Source organism: Anser anser (genome assembly GCF_964211835.1).
Source record: "Anser anser genome assembly, chromosome: 9".
Lineage (NCBI taxonomy): Eukaryota > Metazoa > Chordata > Aves > Anseriformes > Anatidae > Anser > Anser anser.
The window spans coordinates 9,248,534-9,265,244 of record NC_139729.1 but is presented as its reverse complement, the minus strand read 5'-3'; the positions used below and the strand labels follow the sequence as shown (position 1 = coordinate 9,265,244).

At 36.2% G+C, this 16,711-nt stretch overlaps 1 protein-coding gene across 8 annotated transcripts in view; it reads left to right on the top strand.

Annotated features, from left to right (window-relative positions):
* The window catches only part of CLSTN2 (calsyntenin 2), a 342,914-nt gene that overhangs the window by 158,156 nt on the left and 168,047 nt on the right, over positions 1–16,711 (top strand). Inside the window, exons 1-2 of one of the 8 annotated variants that reach the window (XM_083849248.1) lie at positions 16,443–16,463; positions 16,565–16,619. The exons of the other annotated variants lie outside the window; for them this stretch is intronic. Coding sequence (XP_083705374.1) covers positions 16,458–16,463; positions 16,565–16,619 — 61 coding nt within the window. The 5' untranslated portion in view covers positions 16,443–16,457. Of the gene's footprint in view, positions 1–16,442; positions 16,464–16,564; positions 16,620–16,711 lie in introns of those variants that run through there. 8 annotated transcript variants of the gene reach the window in all.

Here is a 16,711-nt window from a genome sequence, read left to right as displayed (position 1 = left end):
ATCAACTTCCAGGTGCTTTTGGACAAGAACTCTATATTTAGGACAACAAAACTTCTACATCCCAATCGGCACTGAAGTGGGGCTGGGAGGGTGGGGACTGTGCTTAGGATGGGCCCTTTGCCTGATGCTTCACTCCTGTGGTCTCTTGGTAGAGTATACTTAGGCCAAAGGGGAAAATTTTGCAGCTCTGTTGGCTTCCATGGATGTTTGCCCATTTATGCAAGCACAGTGCTGGGCTTATTTGTGGAAACTGGCTGTTGTTTGGAACTCCTTACTAAGAGCAGCATCATGAAAGGCAGAATCATATGTGGTAAAAAGAATAAGCCCCCTAAGCTTTGTATAAAATTTTTGATTAAAAAGTCTCTCTTCAAATCAGATTTGGCCCATCCGTTGCCATCTGTCAGCTTTTCAATGCCCTTTATAAAATGTTTTGGTGATCTTGGTCCAGCCCCTTTAGGGGTGAGCTGCTATAGAATATACCATGCATGGCAGTCTGCTGTTGTCTCCGAGGGCTGTTGGGCATGGGGCTGAACACTCAGCTGATGTAAGTGTTAAAAATAGTGTAGAAAATGAAATAGTCTTATGCTTCAATGTACAAGATACAAGTAGGAAGACACTGCTTACTGTTTACTGGAAACAGTAGTTTTTATATTGCATGTGAAAGCACAGCAGAAAAATTATAATTAGTGTTCTCCTACAGTCTGTGTGTAATCTGCTTATTCAGTGTGGTGTGACATACAAAAGTTATCTTGGTTACCGAATTGTCTTTAAATGATAAGCCTAAATCATAAATAAATCATAACTTTTTAAATCATTTTGGCTTAATTTTATTATGAAAATGTGAGAATTTGAAGATATTCCTATAATAAAGGTGCAAAAATCCAAACAGAAGAGAAGTGAAAACAGCTTTATGAATGAAAGTCTAGCTTTGAATAAATAAGTGAAAACTGATTCAAAAGGAATGGGAAATAATTTAAGGCGCTGAAAAACTGTGCTTAACTTTTAATTAATTTTATTAATTTAGTATATATAATATATATTATATATATATAATTTAATTATTTTTATTCTAAATTTTTAATTATTTTTTCAGGTTGATAAGTCAGTAGGTAAACTTTATAAAGCAGAAGTCTGAATACACAAAAGGAAATAGATGTTGCATGTTTCAGGCAGTTTTGTGAATGCTTCTATTCGTAATACTTACTCTGAGGTAGTCTTCATATGCTACCATTCAATATAACTTATGAAAACTTTTTTTTTTTTTTACACTTTTGTTGTGCTTGCTTTTAAGTTTATACTTGAGTAAAAATAGGCTTTTTAAGAGGTTTGCACTGATCAGAATCAATCAATTTTTTATCAGACTACCAAAATAAGTAACTTATCACACTTCAGGACGGTGCACAGAGCATGAAACTAGGGCAAAGAAATTAATATTTTAGTATTCTGCACTTAAGGCATTACACGCTTTTTTGCTGATGACAATGGAAACAACTTAGAAAAGGAGTGAAAGAGAGCCTTCCCTCTCTTCCCATTAGTTGTTAACAAAAACTTGAATTGACTAAGGAAGGCCATGAGCTGCTTGCTTATTTTCATACCTCACAACTCACCCATCAGCCAGTTTTCTCATATGCTCATTTTATCTTGCTCTCATCTAAAAATTATAAATTCTTGTAATTTCTTCTTTGACCCAGGGTATGTATGTGTAACTGTCCTTAAGAGGAAATAGAGCCCGCAGGACCTGGGAAATCAGATTTTAATTCCTTCTGGGACAGAACAGATTTTGTTTTAGAACATTAGCAGGTTTAAAAAATAAAATAAAATGTCAGGGCTCACTTTTGGTTAAGGGGAGTATTGCACAAAATAGTGCTGTTGGGGAAATCTGACCAACCAAACTACTACAGAGAATTATAAACAACTAAAAATTTAATTGGAGGAAAAATCCCAACTGCATCCCCTGCCTCTCCAGTTTTGCTGGAAGAGCACTGCATCTTCTGTTTTATGGTCGTGGCTGTGTTATTGCAGCAAATAGATGACTGTTACCTCTGCAAATATCAAAAAGGGTGATAGCTTTAAAATTATACATACAAAATAAAATATTAAAGAGCTATTTGAACCTACTGCTCTGGTAATAACAACCCAAGCCCTGGACCTAGTTGTCATTTCTTCTAGTGAAATGCAGACAGCAGTACCTTGTCTTTTTTCCAGCCTCCTCTGTAAAAATGGTATATTTCTAATGCATAACCTTCTTCCTGTGCTCAGCAAATATGGGTCCTTTCCTGACGGGCCTTATCTTCCTAATTGCTAGCACTTGAACAAGTGAAAAATGGAATATCAAATAAAATCCAGTGATAACAAAATAAATCTACTGCTGCATCAAAACAGCTAATCTTTATCACTGATAAGAGAATAGTACCTCCAATGCAACTGAGAATGAGCAAAAGTAGTAGTAAAAGAGAAATAAATATGTTCTTTGCAAACTCAGTGCTATTTCCTTCTCTGTTAACACCATGACTGATTCTTCTGAATGGGTAACCATCTGCTGAAACCAGCGGTAATACCCAAGAGACTCTGGGTTGGGATTTACGTCAAGATGAATGGCACCCATGTGGCACGGAGATCTTGGATGCTCTTAATTCAAGTAGGTACCCTGGTTTTGTAGTTCATTGATGGTGCGTAGTGAGGGTTAACAAATTTTGAACTTAACATACTCATCTGCAGGCTAAACTGCAAAAGACAGAACACAGGTCTTCCCAGAGAGACAATGTGCAGAAGTATGTTAGCTTGGACATCAGACACCTCACAAAAGGCGTAGGTCACTGAAAAAAAAAGAGAGAGATCTGTTGCTGCTGCTAAAGACTTGTCGTATCTGTTCAAGAATGGCTTTGGGTATAAATGAATGACTCCAGTACAAAAGTAAGTAAGGAACTGAGAACAAGCACGTATTCAAAGTTATGAAATTTGGGAGGATGGGGGAGAAGAAAGTATATTTACCTCCCATAACGAAGTTTTAACTTTTTTTTTTTTTTAATTACAGGTTCTAGTAGACCTGTTAGACCATATTAAGCAGTAATTTATTGTGTAGGGTTACTCATGAATAGAATAGTCCTTGATAAATATACTAGGATAGTTCTGTGGTGGTTTGACTGATGTTACAGAATAAGCAACTGTAAGAAGGGCATCTTTATTGCAGCGCCAAAGAAATGCTGTTTTCACAGTGTGAATGCAATGTCAGTCTTGGTTCTTTCTGCAGGATTCTTTCTTGGTGTTGATACCAACTGTAAAGCATTTTATTTGGGTGTTTTTGTGCTAGTTCTCCTACCAAGCCTCATGGCAGCATTTTTGGAATATTATCCCTTTCAGCTTTCAGACTGAGTATCCCCTTTGTCCTTGGTATGAGAGAAAATGTTATTTTACTAGAGACAACTGACTTCTGAAAAATGAGGCAGTGTAAGAGGCATTCACAACTACTTTGCAGAAAGAAATATATGTGTGTATATATATATATAGTTATAAGGTAGTTCACTGGAATAAGATAGGAAAATGTAGCAAGATCTACTGGTGGGTGGCACCTTGTTTCAATTCTTCCTCTATTTAAAGTCTTAAAGGGGCTCTGTGTTCCCTTTTGTGGTTAAACATTTCCTGAATTTCTCACTTTTTTTTTTTTTCATTTCCTTGACCAGTCCTGTAGACTTAGATGCAAATCTCTAGTGTTCAAGGTGTTTCTATTCCTACCAGGAACAGTGTTTCTATTCCTACCACTGATTCAAAGAACTGGTTTCTGTCAACTATTGTGTCCTTTCTGTCTGTACATAAAAGCAATGATTTTGTTTGTAATGTTCTTTACCTCCCTGGGTATTCAGAACCACAAAATACTTTGCCAGACATTATAAAAATTAAAAATCAATTTAGGTGCTGAATTATACATGGTTTTCAACTTAGTAATATTCTAGGATTTTGTTGTTGTTGTTGTTTCTCAGCTTTTTTCACATTAGGAGGAAAAAAAAAGAGGTGTACTATCAAATGCACTTTTGATAGATATTCCTTATTATTAAAAGACAGAGCTAACATCTTATTCATTCTACCATGATATCTAAATATTTAATTTTACAATTCCTAGTGCCCAACTTTATTTTTATTTTTTGATAAATATAATGTTTCCATTTATGGCTAAGATTTGCAGGGAGCAAGCATATAACGATAATTAGTTCTAGAAGGGAAAAAAATTCATTTAGTTCATTTTTTTCCTTAAATATACACAGCAATATTTGTCAAGCTGCCAAAATATGAAAACAATAATCAACAGAATAAAGCCTGAAAAATATTAATCAAAGTGCAGTATGATTAAGCTTTATTCTTACTTTAAATAGGGAGTAGGATATGAATATCCTTAATAAATTCAATGATGCTAGAAATAAATGGTTAATATATAAAAAAATGAAAGCCTTAAAGCAGAATAGAAGCTTTAAACATCCATTTTTTCTTCTTTTTTTTAAATTTTTTTTCAGTATCTTAGTTGAAACTACAGACATCTCATATCTCTGCTTTATTGTAGGCTGATCGCTCCATATCTTTAAACTTGTGCATGTATATAAATATTCAGAATAGATTGGAATCAGTTTGCTAGAATTAAAAATAAAAATAAAAATCAAGCCTAGTGTACTTATTTCTTCATTTTTGTACTTAAATCTTTGTAATTTCCTAGTCATAGAAGTTTTAGAGCTTTGGCAAGGTCAAGTTAGTTACTGCTTGAAATGTACTGAAGAATCATTAAATGTAGGTGGTACTAGTATGTGTGTTTGTGGTTTAGGACTTCTTTAAGAAAAGCAACATAAATAGTCAACAGACTGTACCTGTATATAGTCTGAACTTCACCTTCTTAAGCATACAGAATGAAGTAAGTTCAACTTAACTTGAACTTGATTCTGCGGGTATTCTTAGCATTTGCTCTTCGTATGATTATTTGCTTAATAAAACGTTTGCAGTAAGTATTTTTTTTAAATATGTATATTCATTCTTGTTATAAATTTGATGTAGCAATTTTGGCATTACTGGTTCATAATCTTAGCTTTACTTATTGAATATACAAAGTAATATAGATGGATTTACAAATAAATACATTCTTATGAAATTATGTATATTTAAGGCTCTTGACTCTGTAGGATAGTTCTGAACATTCACATAAGTGCTTTCATTAAGTAATCAATATCACCGAGTATTCGTACATGAGTATATGAATGAGATGTGAAAAAAGTAATAAGCATTATAAATCTACTTGGTCAGTGCTCAGTAATAAGCGCCTCTTGGTATGAAATAAAGATGTGCCTTCTTTTAAGAAACAAAAGCTGCAATATTGATATGAACACACTCTAGACATGTTTTAGTGATGTGAAAATAATTTTTTAGGTTGCTGCATTTAGTTGCAACCCTGCAGGTCTGGACCTACTATTGATGAATTTGTCATACCTAGTAAGAATAATTCTAGGTGAGGAAGTTTCCTGCACCCATAGAAAAATCATTTTCCCCCTTCCAGTTAAATAAAGGTTTTGATTTTGTAACTGTTTTTATTGTAAAAATGTCTGAAGTACTTGCATTTGCAATAAAAAGATACTCTGATTGCATATGTGGTCACAAATGGATTAAGATAATCTGCTGCTAACCTATAAAAATGGTATGTTGTTGGAAAATAAAACCCAATACATTCAACTTTTTATATTATTCTTTCAGGTTAAGTATTGTTTCAACAGCTACATAAACAAGGAATTGCTCGTCTGCTTGAGCTCTGGGCAAACAGCAACACAATTCCTCCTTCAAATTTTAATTTTAAATAAAGTTGTGAGAGTAGGGAAGTCAAAAACAGGAGAGAATTACCACTACCATTATGAGTAGCACCACTGTAGGTTGTTATTCTCATTGATGAATACAACCTAATATAAGTAGTTCTTCAATTTAATGAATTGTTCGCAGAATAAAATGCTCTCTAGAAATGACAAAGTTTCCCTATAGTCTTGCATTTCTTTCTTAGCGCTAATGCAGAACACCAAGCTGACCCCAAAAAATCACATCAGACTCTCTTACCTGTAATAGTGGAAATTTTTCTCTTTTGGGCAACAAGCAAACGTGGCCAATCAGGCATTCTTGATTACATCAATCTTTATTTAATTAGAAACCTCAGTGGGAGGTGTGTACAGATCATGTCCTGAAAGAGCAGCAGGCATTCTGCTGAAATGGATCATGGAGATAATATTGCTCATTCTTGCCATAGAACTTACCTAACTTGTGTATGATTGGAAATCAGCTCTGATTTCAGGATGGTAAATTATCAAATTCCTATGCTGTCTGTCATGTAAACCAGTGATTCATTCGGAGCTTTTGATTATTTGAACTTGAGTTACTCCCAGCCTTGCCCGTTATTAGATGCTCCTATGCACACAGAGCCACTCAAAGTATTCAATGTATTTGATGTGTAGGTGCAAGCCTTCACACATTTTTAAATAATTTTCCTGAGGAACATTACATATGAAAAAGCTGTTTTTAAAGGTATTCAGAGGAGGACTTCTGGCAGAACAAAACATCAGTGTGACATGCTCTTAGTGCCCTGTGTAACTGAGCATATCAGCTTCACCGGGCTGATTTTTGAAGTGTCAGAATTTTAAAACATCTTTATTTTTAAGTCTTTCAGCTGTGGAAACTTCTTGGTATCCTATTTGAAAGATGCTGTATTTGCTGGTCCGCCACATCTCCACATTTTTTTTAGGCTATGAATGGTTTTCCTCTGAGGGGTAGAATAGTAGTTCTTTCAAAAAGAAGGCACTGGGTTATAGTGCTGTCCGTAAGCACAGAAAAGGCAATCCATGAGAATTATTTTACAAAGTGTCATTGCAGAGAAAACACAGAAAACTTCAGTGTATTTTTCCTTATTACACAATTTAAAATACTGCTTCATGTAAATACAGGGATTTCTGCTGATATGGGTGTCACAGAACTTAACCTGACATTAGGGCATTTATATGTCTACCTGAATTCCAAGCTATCCTTTATTCTCTCTTAATTTGAGCAAGGACTAGAGTGTAAGCATCTGCTGCCTTAGTCCTCATACTGTCCATCACTTGATGACAAAGTGGATCAAATTTTACAACTTTGATCAGATAAGCTGAATTTGTCAGTGAGTAAGTCAGACAATATGGAGAAACGTCTTGCTAAATTTCTAGGACACGATAATTTTGAAATCTTTCTCCCAATATCAGTCTGCATTTCAGTCAGCTCCTTTGGAAACTGATAACTGTTGAAGTCTGGTTTGGTTCAAGGCATAAGTTAAAATTTGTTGTTTTCGAAAAGCTCTCCACTGATAGTGGATGAGACTAACCTCTTTTGTATGTGTCCTGAGATTTGGTGAGTAACAGAGAAATGTCTGATTCTGTCAATCTGGCAAGTAGCTAGGTTTTGTATTCTATGATGGGCAGTAATGAGACTATAGACTACAGGCTTTGTAACAAGGATGTTGTCCTTAACTTGGCAATTAGGACCTATTATTCAAATTATGTTGACTTCAGAGAATGGCATTTGCATAACTGCATTTGATTAGATAACTTCTTAAGTGGTATTGTACATTTACTTCAGTATCTATTTTCTTAACAGAGTTGAACACATGTAAGTGGTGATGGGTGACAGAAAAGGAGAATTACCCTGGAACACTGCTGAGTAAGGGCTAGCTGGATGTTGCACTAAGTCACTTTTAGAAGGAAAACAGTTGCAGAGCAGTTAGAGCTCTAAAGTATAGCAGAAAACTGAGTGACTTAAAAACAGAGATAAGCATAAGCCTTGCCTAGTAAGGACAGCAGCAAGTAATCCCTGGTGCAGTGGGAAAACCCTGTAAACCACTCCCTGAGGGCAGAAACTTTCAGATTCAGATCAGCATTCTTTCAGGATACCATCGGTCTTCTCTGATCTTTTTACTTACTGTTCTGTTATGATATCTTATCCTTTACATTTTTTTTCTTAAACTCTTCCTGAAATTACTTCATATTAGTTGGGGAGCTGATTAGATTTTCCTTATGATTATGCAACTGTCTAATTTTTCTGGCAGCTGCCATCCAACCCGATTGGTTATAAACTGTAATGCATTATAAACCCATGGCTCAGAAACACTGCATATTTTATACAAGAAAAATATATTCTGTATATTGTAAATATGGGTAGTTTCCCTGAGGGTTCCCACTTACATGGTAGTGGTTCACTAAATGTTAATTTCTGATTTAGTAAATTGTTGGATGATATCACTCAGGATGGTGACTGCTTGAGTAATGAGATTCTGATGATTACTGCCCCCTGATGAAAAGTGCTTCAAAACCATTCATAATACATGAAGAATGTAGAGCTTTTAGTATTTAACAACTATACTGATTGTTTTTTATGGCTTTTCATTCCAATAACTTAAGTTTAGTTAGCTTTTTAGTTTGTAAACTCTTGAGAATAAATATTGTCTTTTAATTTGTGTCCTTCTCATCACTGATTAACAAATAAATAAAAGGATTTTGGTAAGAAAGCAGGGGAATCATGACAAAATGGGGACTAGTCTCAGCAAGCTTTGCAGCAGATGCACAAGCAACCCACCCATCACAGAAGTATCACGCATTTGTGTGTGCTCTCACAGATTTTTGTTTCTCATAATGACTTCTATGTGTTGTGGATACATTTATACAGTTACTGCAATATAGATATATTTTACAGTATTGCTACAATTAAATGTTTGATGCTATGTAGCCAGCCTCAACCCTTGATTCACTGTTCTTTTTTTATTAACGCTGTTTTATCAGTGAATAGAGGTTAAAAACAAAACATTTAAAAAAAAGAATAAATGGCAGCGATTGCAATTGTTTTATATTCTGTTTATCTTTAATTTATTTCATCACTAGAATGCTGTATTGCAACTGCTTTTGAGAGCTAGTTCCCTGCAATCTATTTTTTTAGGATAGCAACTTTTTTTTTTTTTAATTCTGTCTTAATTTCTACTAAGCCTTGCATTTTCATATTGCATCTCTTGAACATCAGGATTCTCCTTAATATGGTAGATAGACTGTAGGAACAGAAACTAGATGAAAGAGATCCCTGATAGAGAAACTGCTGGCATTACAGTTTTTATTTAAATTGTAAGTTTTATCATTAAAACTATTTCATGCTTCTTAATTTAGGGAAATAGCTTAATGTGGTCTTATTATGAACAGCTATTGTTTACAAAGGACCGTGTCAGCTGCTTTTATGAACTCTTGAAGCCTTGATGATGTGGCAGCAGATGAGTTCAGTGGAGATTAATCTGAAAAACAATTAATCCCCTTTTATGAAATCATTAAATTAATATAATTAGAATTTAATTAATTTTCAATTCAGATATTAAGAAAAATAAAAACAAGAAGGTTGATGGGTTCAACCATATTTCTGGAGTTTGACTTTATATTAAGCTGGGTAGTGAGCACCAAATACCAAAATAATAGTACTTGAAATCAAAGTAGCAAAAAGGGTGAAATACTATGTGTTAGAGAAATGAGTCATATCAGCCTTGCTTTATTGAGCAGAAACATATACCAGAACTAAGTTGCATCACTTATGTTTGTGGGTTATATGATGTTCAATTTGTAAGTTAATTATTTTTAAGGTAGCTGAAAATTAAATCAATTAACTACCCTTCTCTGTTCTGTTTTCAGATCTATTAACTATCAGGTCTTTTCTTTCTTTCTTAAAATATATTCTGTGTGGTGATCATACCATGCACCATTTCCACAAGCCCAGGAGGCCGTTTATACTACAATACAGTGTGGAGACTGAAGCTCAAATGTAGCCCTCTACACACTGTTGATGTCCTGAAATGCAATCTAGGTCTAGAATGGAGTGAAACCAATGTCCAATAAATACAGGGAAGGATTATCTCACACTCCTTTCTGCCTCTAAAGGCCATAAGGGGCTCAAGCCACTTGGCTTTGCAAACTAAAGACTGAACATGAGCACAACTGTCACTGGCTTCTACTCCATTCAGTTGCCTGATTTTCCTGGCTAGCCCTTCAGATCACTGGCTCAGTGCCAGTCTCATTTTCATAGCCTCATTTAAAAGGGAGAAGAAAAAAAAAAGAAAGAAAGAAGGAAAGAAAAGCTAGAGATTTTGTTAATCTTTTTTGTTGCGTTCCTGTGTACCTGTTGAGGATGATAGTACTATATTAAACATTGCAGTCCTCTGGAAGCTAACCTGCTTGTGTGCCATGCAATGACTCAAGTGCTAACAGCTCTTAGGGCATTGGCATCTTACTGTTTAGGTGAGGAATTTCGCTGTGACCTTAGGAAAGTATTTTGCTACGCTGTAGAGGGGAGAAGAGAAATGCTTACTCTTCTCTTCCCAGGGATCTGATAAATCTCACAAAGGATAAAGTTTTGAATCTGGTAATAGTCTGATGTTAGAGAGGTGAGCTAGACTTACGAACGTGGTGCTTTCAAGCCTGTAAGATGTTCCTCTTCACAATGTAACTTCTTTGATAGAACTATAAGCTTGGGCTTCAGAGAATTGAAGAAGCAGAACATGGCATCATTCATGTACATTGCAATTACTCTGCTTGGTGTTCTGTTCTTTCTTGTGGAGACGATTATCTTTCTGAAGTAAAGCTTCTGAAAACATTCTCCAGCTGCTCACTTGTTAAGTGTTCATTTAGCTAGGTTTACAGAACAATGAATCCTTTGTCAGGAATTACCAGAAAATCAGGGGATAAAGGCCAGACACCTGCAATATAATATTCAGGGGTGAAAGCTTCCCATTTCCCACTTCAGATTCAGTGCAGGATGTTTGGAGGTATTGGTTGGTTCAGCTCTATTTGAAGCATTAAAAGATTTTCTTTTGGGGGGTGGTCTCTGTATACTTTCAGAGACGAAGATGCCTAACACTTAAGTCTAACCTATATATTCTCCTCTCTTATTTTGCATTGAGTACAGTGTTTAGAGGTAAAGATAGTAATACAAATGAAGAAAATCTGAGCCTAAAAGACTAAAAAGGAGCAGCCAGGTTTTTAGGAGACTGTCCTCCTGAAAAATGGCTACACACATTGAGGCCCTGCTTCAAGTCAAGCATTGCTCATTGGTGGGAAGTAGAGCGTAATTTCTTTCCTCTGTGCTTCCACACAGCCTTTGCCTTTTTTTTCCCCTTTTTCCTTTTTCCTTTAGTTAAATTATTTAATTAATAATAATTGTCCCTTAATTATTTTTCATTTAATTAAATTATCCTTATCTCAACCCATGAGTTGTTTCTTTCCTTTTCTTCTTCTAGGGGTGTTCAAGGTAAGGTTGGACCTGGCACTTAGGGACATAGTTTAGTGGGTGACATTTGTAGTAGGGTGATGGTTGGACCAGATGATCTTGAAGGTCTCTTCCAACCTTTATGATTCTATGATTCTTCCCCTCTTCTGTGGAGGCAAATGAGAGAGCGGTTCAGCTGCCTAGCAAGGTAAAACCACCACAGTCTCACCTGTCTCCTTGCCACAATACCTGATGTAGGACTCCTTGTTTTTTGGTGAATATTGCTGTGGTGAATTCTGTTGTGTTGACTGGTCTCAAACAGCTTGGTTGTTTTCTGTGAATCGCATTTTTTGCCTTCTGTAACCTTTAAAGTATAATCTCATCCTATAAACAGTTAACTTTATCACCATTCTAATAGTGTCAGTTATCACCTGTCATAATTTTTCTAATGTAACATTTGAGCTCACAAAAACATTAACACAGAGATTGCGTCGTACATTTTGTTACATGTTTTGACTTGGCATATAATCTTAATGATAAATCATCTGCCTGTTGTTGTCATTATGATCCATCCCATTTGCTTATGATTTCTAACACTAGACCTGCCAGAAAAGGGGAGACAGACAAAGAATTTTGCTTCGGGAATGAAAGACTGTAAATTACAGGTGTTGCAGAAAGACAAGAATCAAGAAGAAAACAGAATTAAATGGTGAAGAGAAAATTATTGAGGGAAGAGTTAAAACATTGATACCATTATAAGCTGAGTTGCAAAAAACACATTTCATTTATTCTACAGAAGGGAAAAAGATTCCTGTCTGTCTCTCAAGATCTCATTGACTATTGCCATACTGTATTCTTGTTCAGGCTGACATACTTCCTATTGGGCCTTCGTGGAAATGAAGAAATAAAACAGAAAATGCTGCAGAAACTCCAACAATAAGGTCATTTAGGAGGTATTAATACTCTGACATGTTTCTAGACTGCTAGAATATCTTCATATAGGCCATGAATTAGGATTTACATTGCAGCTAAATTATCTTTTGTTTATATGCAGTCATACCTTTCACCAACAGTATCAGCAGAGAAACTGGAGTTTTTGTGAAGCAGCTTTAAGCTGACAATAGTACTAAGTATATTTTTTACATGAAAGAGATTTTTAGGGTAAGCTATTCACTATGTTCAGAGGTCCCACACCCCAGTGAACATGCTTGAAACATGCTTTAGGATATAGACTGAAGTACCAAAAAAGGGTTTAAGTATTTTATTGCTGAATAGAACAACAAGGAGATGGAATGATAATATTTTGTAAAACTTGACCAACTCTCCCCCTGTATGGTGGACTTACAAGACTTAAAAATACTAAAAAAAAAAAAAAAAAAACACCTTTAAAATTTTTCCCCCAGTTGTGGTGATACTATTATTTCTTCTGAAGAACAACCACAAGAACAAGTCGTAGTTTCTAGGCTGCAACACTGTTTTTCAGGTAACAGCACAGGAAATCCCAGCAATATTGGTCATGAGGGTCTCCTTGGAGCCTACGACCAACAGACAAATTCCCTTTAAAAAAAACACAGCTTTTTCAAAACCAGGCATAATTTATGCTTTCACTTCCTAAAACTTTTTAATGGAAATAATATTATAAAATATGTATTTCACTTCCTAAATAATGAAAAGGTCAAGTAAGCTACTCAAAATAAATAGCAGTTTGAATACTTAAAAACTGGAAGTTTTAAGTATTTGTGCCATCTTGGGTTATGTTTCTTGGCACAATTTGTAAACTGATCATAGCATAATCAAGAAGCTTCATGTCAGAGAAAATAAGGGATCTTTGTCATATTTTAGTATGAAAATTACAAAGCCTTATGGATTTAAATGAAATTTCACTCCTTTTAATTTGAATGAGTTTGTAAGATAGCCAGAGGTGTCTAAATGAATTACAGCTCCCCTTGACTTCAGGGAGAATTTTGCTCGTGAGAGTGTGCAGTTTTTAAAAAATGGAGTCCAGGTTCCTGTACAGTTTTGAAAAATGCAGCCTTTGTCTTTATAACAGCTTATTTCTACCAATGGAGTGTTGAAAAGACATCAAACTGAATAGTTCTTAAATCATAAGAGCAAATCCAAGTTTAGCTAATGCTACAAAAGGTTAGCCAGACCTTTTGAAGTGATGTTATAACAGCTCTACGGTCTTTTGGAAACTGATCTGAAGCATGTTCTTTCTGTCTCTTTAGCAGTTAAAAGGAATGAGCTTTGTTGCCTAAACCAAATAAAAAATAATGACAATGTTTATTTTGAGTTGTGAGTGCAGGGAAAGGCAGGAATCTTTAGCTAGATACTGCAGAATCCTGTTCCACATAGTACCCCATGATACTTATTTCTTTCCTCAACAAAATAGAGGAGAAAAGGAGGAAGCCCTTAAGCAGAGGGCTGTGAAAAATCCTGAACAAGTCAAATGTGCTTGTGTGGTCTGATCCCTATTGCGTAGCTGCCACAGTCCCCAGTGCATTAATTTAGATGGGTAGAATCTGAAAAGGCAAAGTTTGGGGTGTGTGTTGAGCATGGCGTTATTCCTCTGTAAATGGTTTAGAGCAAGGGTTAAAATAAAATCAATATTCTTTCCTGTTGGCTTTTCCACTTTAATTGGGAGTGTATGTTAGCCCATATTCGTTAGACCAAGCTAGGGACATAAACCTGATTCAGTGCTGGACTGAAAGAGAGCAATCTAGTCACAAAAGTACTGTGTTAACAGCTTAAGGTTGATTAATTTCTGTCAAACTTCTCTGCAATTTCCTGGAGTGGAGGTGCCTATCAGATTGTAAACCCAGCCACACTCTGGCTTATCCCTCCCCTCTGAATTTAAATGTGCTTTAGAGAATCAAAGCTCACATATATTCTAGGCTTCCTATGTGAAAGAGAGCAGGATGTCTCGTGATAGTTATTGTGATGCTACAAAGAGGTTAGAGAGATTTACAGAGTAGTATCAATTATTTATTCCAACTAAGAATTGGAGCATTCTTGTATCTCCTAGAACATGGAAATAATGACTGTTGACAAAGAATCGTATAACTTTTAATGTTAGATGGCAAGGCTAAACTCCAACAGCTCATTGTGTTTGATTCAGGTTCTGAGTGGTCTTATATTTGAAAGCGTGCACTGGGGAGTTAGTTACTGGTGTGCCTGCAGAGTTTTTTGTGTTGCTTTTAAGAAACCGTCTTACTGACCTTTAACCCTCTTCGTGTGTGTTTGTTTTTGTCCTTTTTTTTTTTTTTCCAGATATGTAAAGCTGTCACTGAACATTTTTAGTAGGAAAACTTTATTTTGCCTGGAACTCTAAGCACCTAACTTCTCTGGTCACTGATGTAATAAAATAATACTTCTAAATGATTGCTAACATTGTCTTATCAGCTATTCCATTCTGAAATATGGAAGTTGCAAAGGAGAAAAGCAGAAAGCTATCTAATCTTCGCATCAGGATTTGTGAGGAAGGAGTATATGTAAATAAGTGGTATTCCCCTTTACAGAGTTGTCAGATGTGAAAGGCTATATCCAAAAGGCATTCTTTTTTCCTCAATAGGTCATATCTGAGTTTGGGATGAATCATTCCTGGGAAATTGGGTGAGCAGTAGGCAAAAGTATACTAAGCTCTATCAGAGACTGAGGTATGTTTCTTGATACATGCCAGAACTGTTTGGTCTGTAGGCAGTTTGTTGAAAGCATCTGCCTTTCTATGCTTCTTTACTTGTCCTGTAAAGGACACTATATATATTTTAGAGGTCTTTTCTTCACTTTGCACTCAAGTTAAATTAATTTGGCCCACGTATATAATGAAGACAAAGGCAGGAATTTACCCAGCTTTCTTTAAAATATCATTAAATACAGAGTTGTGGTGAGAGGTAGACATTATGTCTGTATAAAACCAACAGACTGTCAGAGTGTGAGTATTTGGGGGGTGTGGGGGGGAAGTATTACCCTTCCTGATTTTCTCTTGGTGCATTCAGACTAGCACACTAAGGGGGGCTTGGGAGAAACAAACCTTTAGGTACTGCTTTAACCTCTGAGGAATTAAGATTCTGTCCTGCAAACATACTTGTATTGGCTACAGGTAGCTTGTATACTCAGTTGAGGATCCTTTCCCTCACCTTTTTTGAGGTGATTGTAACTCTGTATTAAAATATACATGTTCTAAGGAATTTGTTGTGGAAGCACTGCAGAAAGTATCCCATGCCAAAAGTACCAAGTAACAACCTAACACGTAGTCTGTGAGCAAGAGGGCAAGTGCCCTGCAAGAATAGATATATAAGAAAAATTACACAGTTTTATGATCATTTAAGTAGAAATATCCCTGCTTTGGTCAGCCAACCATCCAATCCTGCCTAAAAATACCCAGCTGCACACCTGTTTCAGCAGCGTTTAGTAAACTGTTGCTGTGATGACATAAAATGCATTCCAGCTGTGATCTCCCTTTTTCCATCTCACCTAGCATATTTCACTGTGTGGTAACTTAGACAGTAGTTAGAAATGTGCTTAAAGGTCTTTTCTGAGAAGCCTGAATAAAATCATTATATTTGTACATACACTACAGTTCTGAAAATAAAATAAAACTCTCAGTGTGTACCCCTTTTGGAAGCAATTAGATATACCTGGCTCTTACCAGAGTAAACCAAAGATGTGTGGCTGTGGGGGTCAGCCCTCAGTGCTGGCTTCCTGCTGGCAGAACTGAAGAGATTGGGGCACATAGTGCTTTGCTTACACTGTGCACCTGGAGCCATTGCAACCCTTGTAGGGCAGTTTTAGCCTCCTATTTAATGCTATCAACATATTTATTGCAAAATGTGAGTAATGAGTTCTTAATTCCTGTTAATTTTTTTTTGGGGGGGGGAGGGGGGAGGAGAGTGGGGGAAGTGAATCTAAACCCTGCTGCCATTTCCAGGTGGGCAGGGTATTAACTCTCTTCTCTGAAGAACCATTACTTGTGGCTTTGCTGTAAAGCATTGCTGTAGTAAATGAAGCAAAAAGAGCATTTATGCTAATTAAGTTGACTATAAAGAAAGACTTAATATTCATCTCACCTGTCATTTGGGACTGACTGCTATTAAGTGTTCTGGTATTCATTTTTTTTTTTTTTTTTTGGTGGAAATAAGTAAGTGCCACAAAAACTCTTCTGGTGGGGGTTTTGGGTGAAGTAGTATCAAATGCAGGTGAGTGTCAGGTGGGTGGCTGCAGCCAGCAATGGTGCCTCAGCCACCTGGGCCCTCATGAGGCCAGCTGTGCTTGCTGGGGCATCTCCTTATCTTCACAGCAGCTTAGCTGCCTGGAGTGTTGTTGGAACCTGACTTTCAGTGTACCACGTTCAGGTGAGTCTTCATGTGATTTTTAGACTTCTTCTTCTCATGGGTGGGGGGGTGTAGGAGGAGAGCTGGGGAGTGGGTAGGAGCAGGGCTCTGAG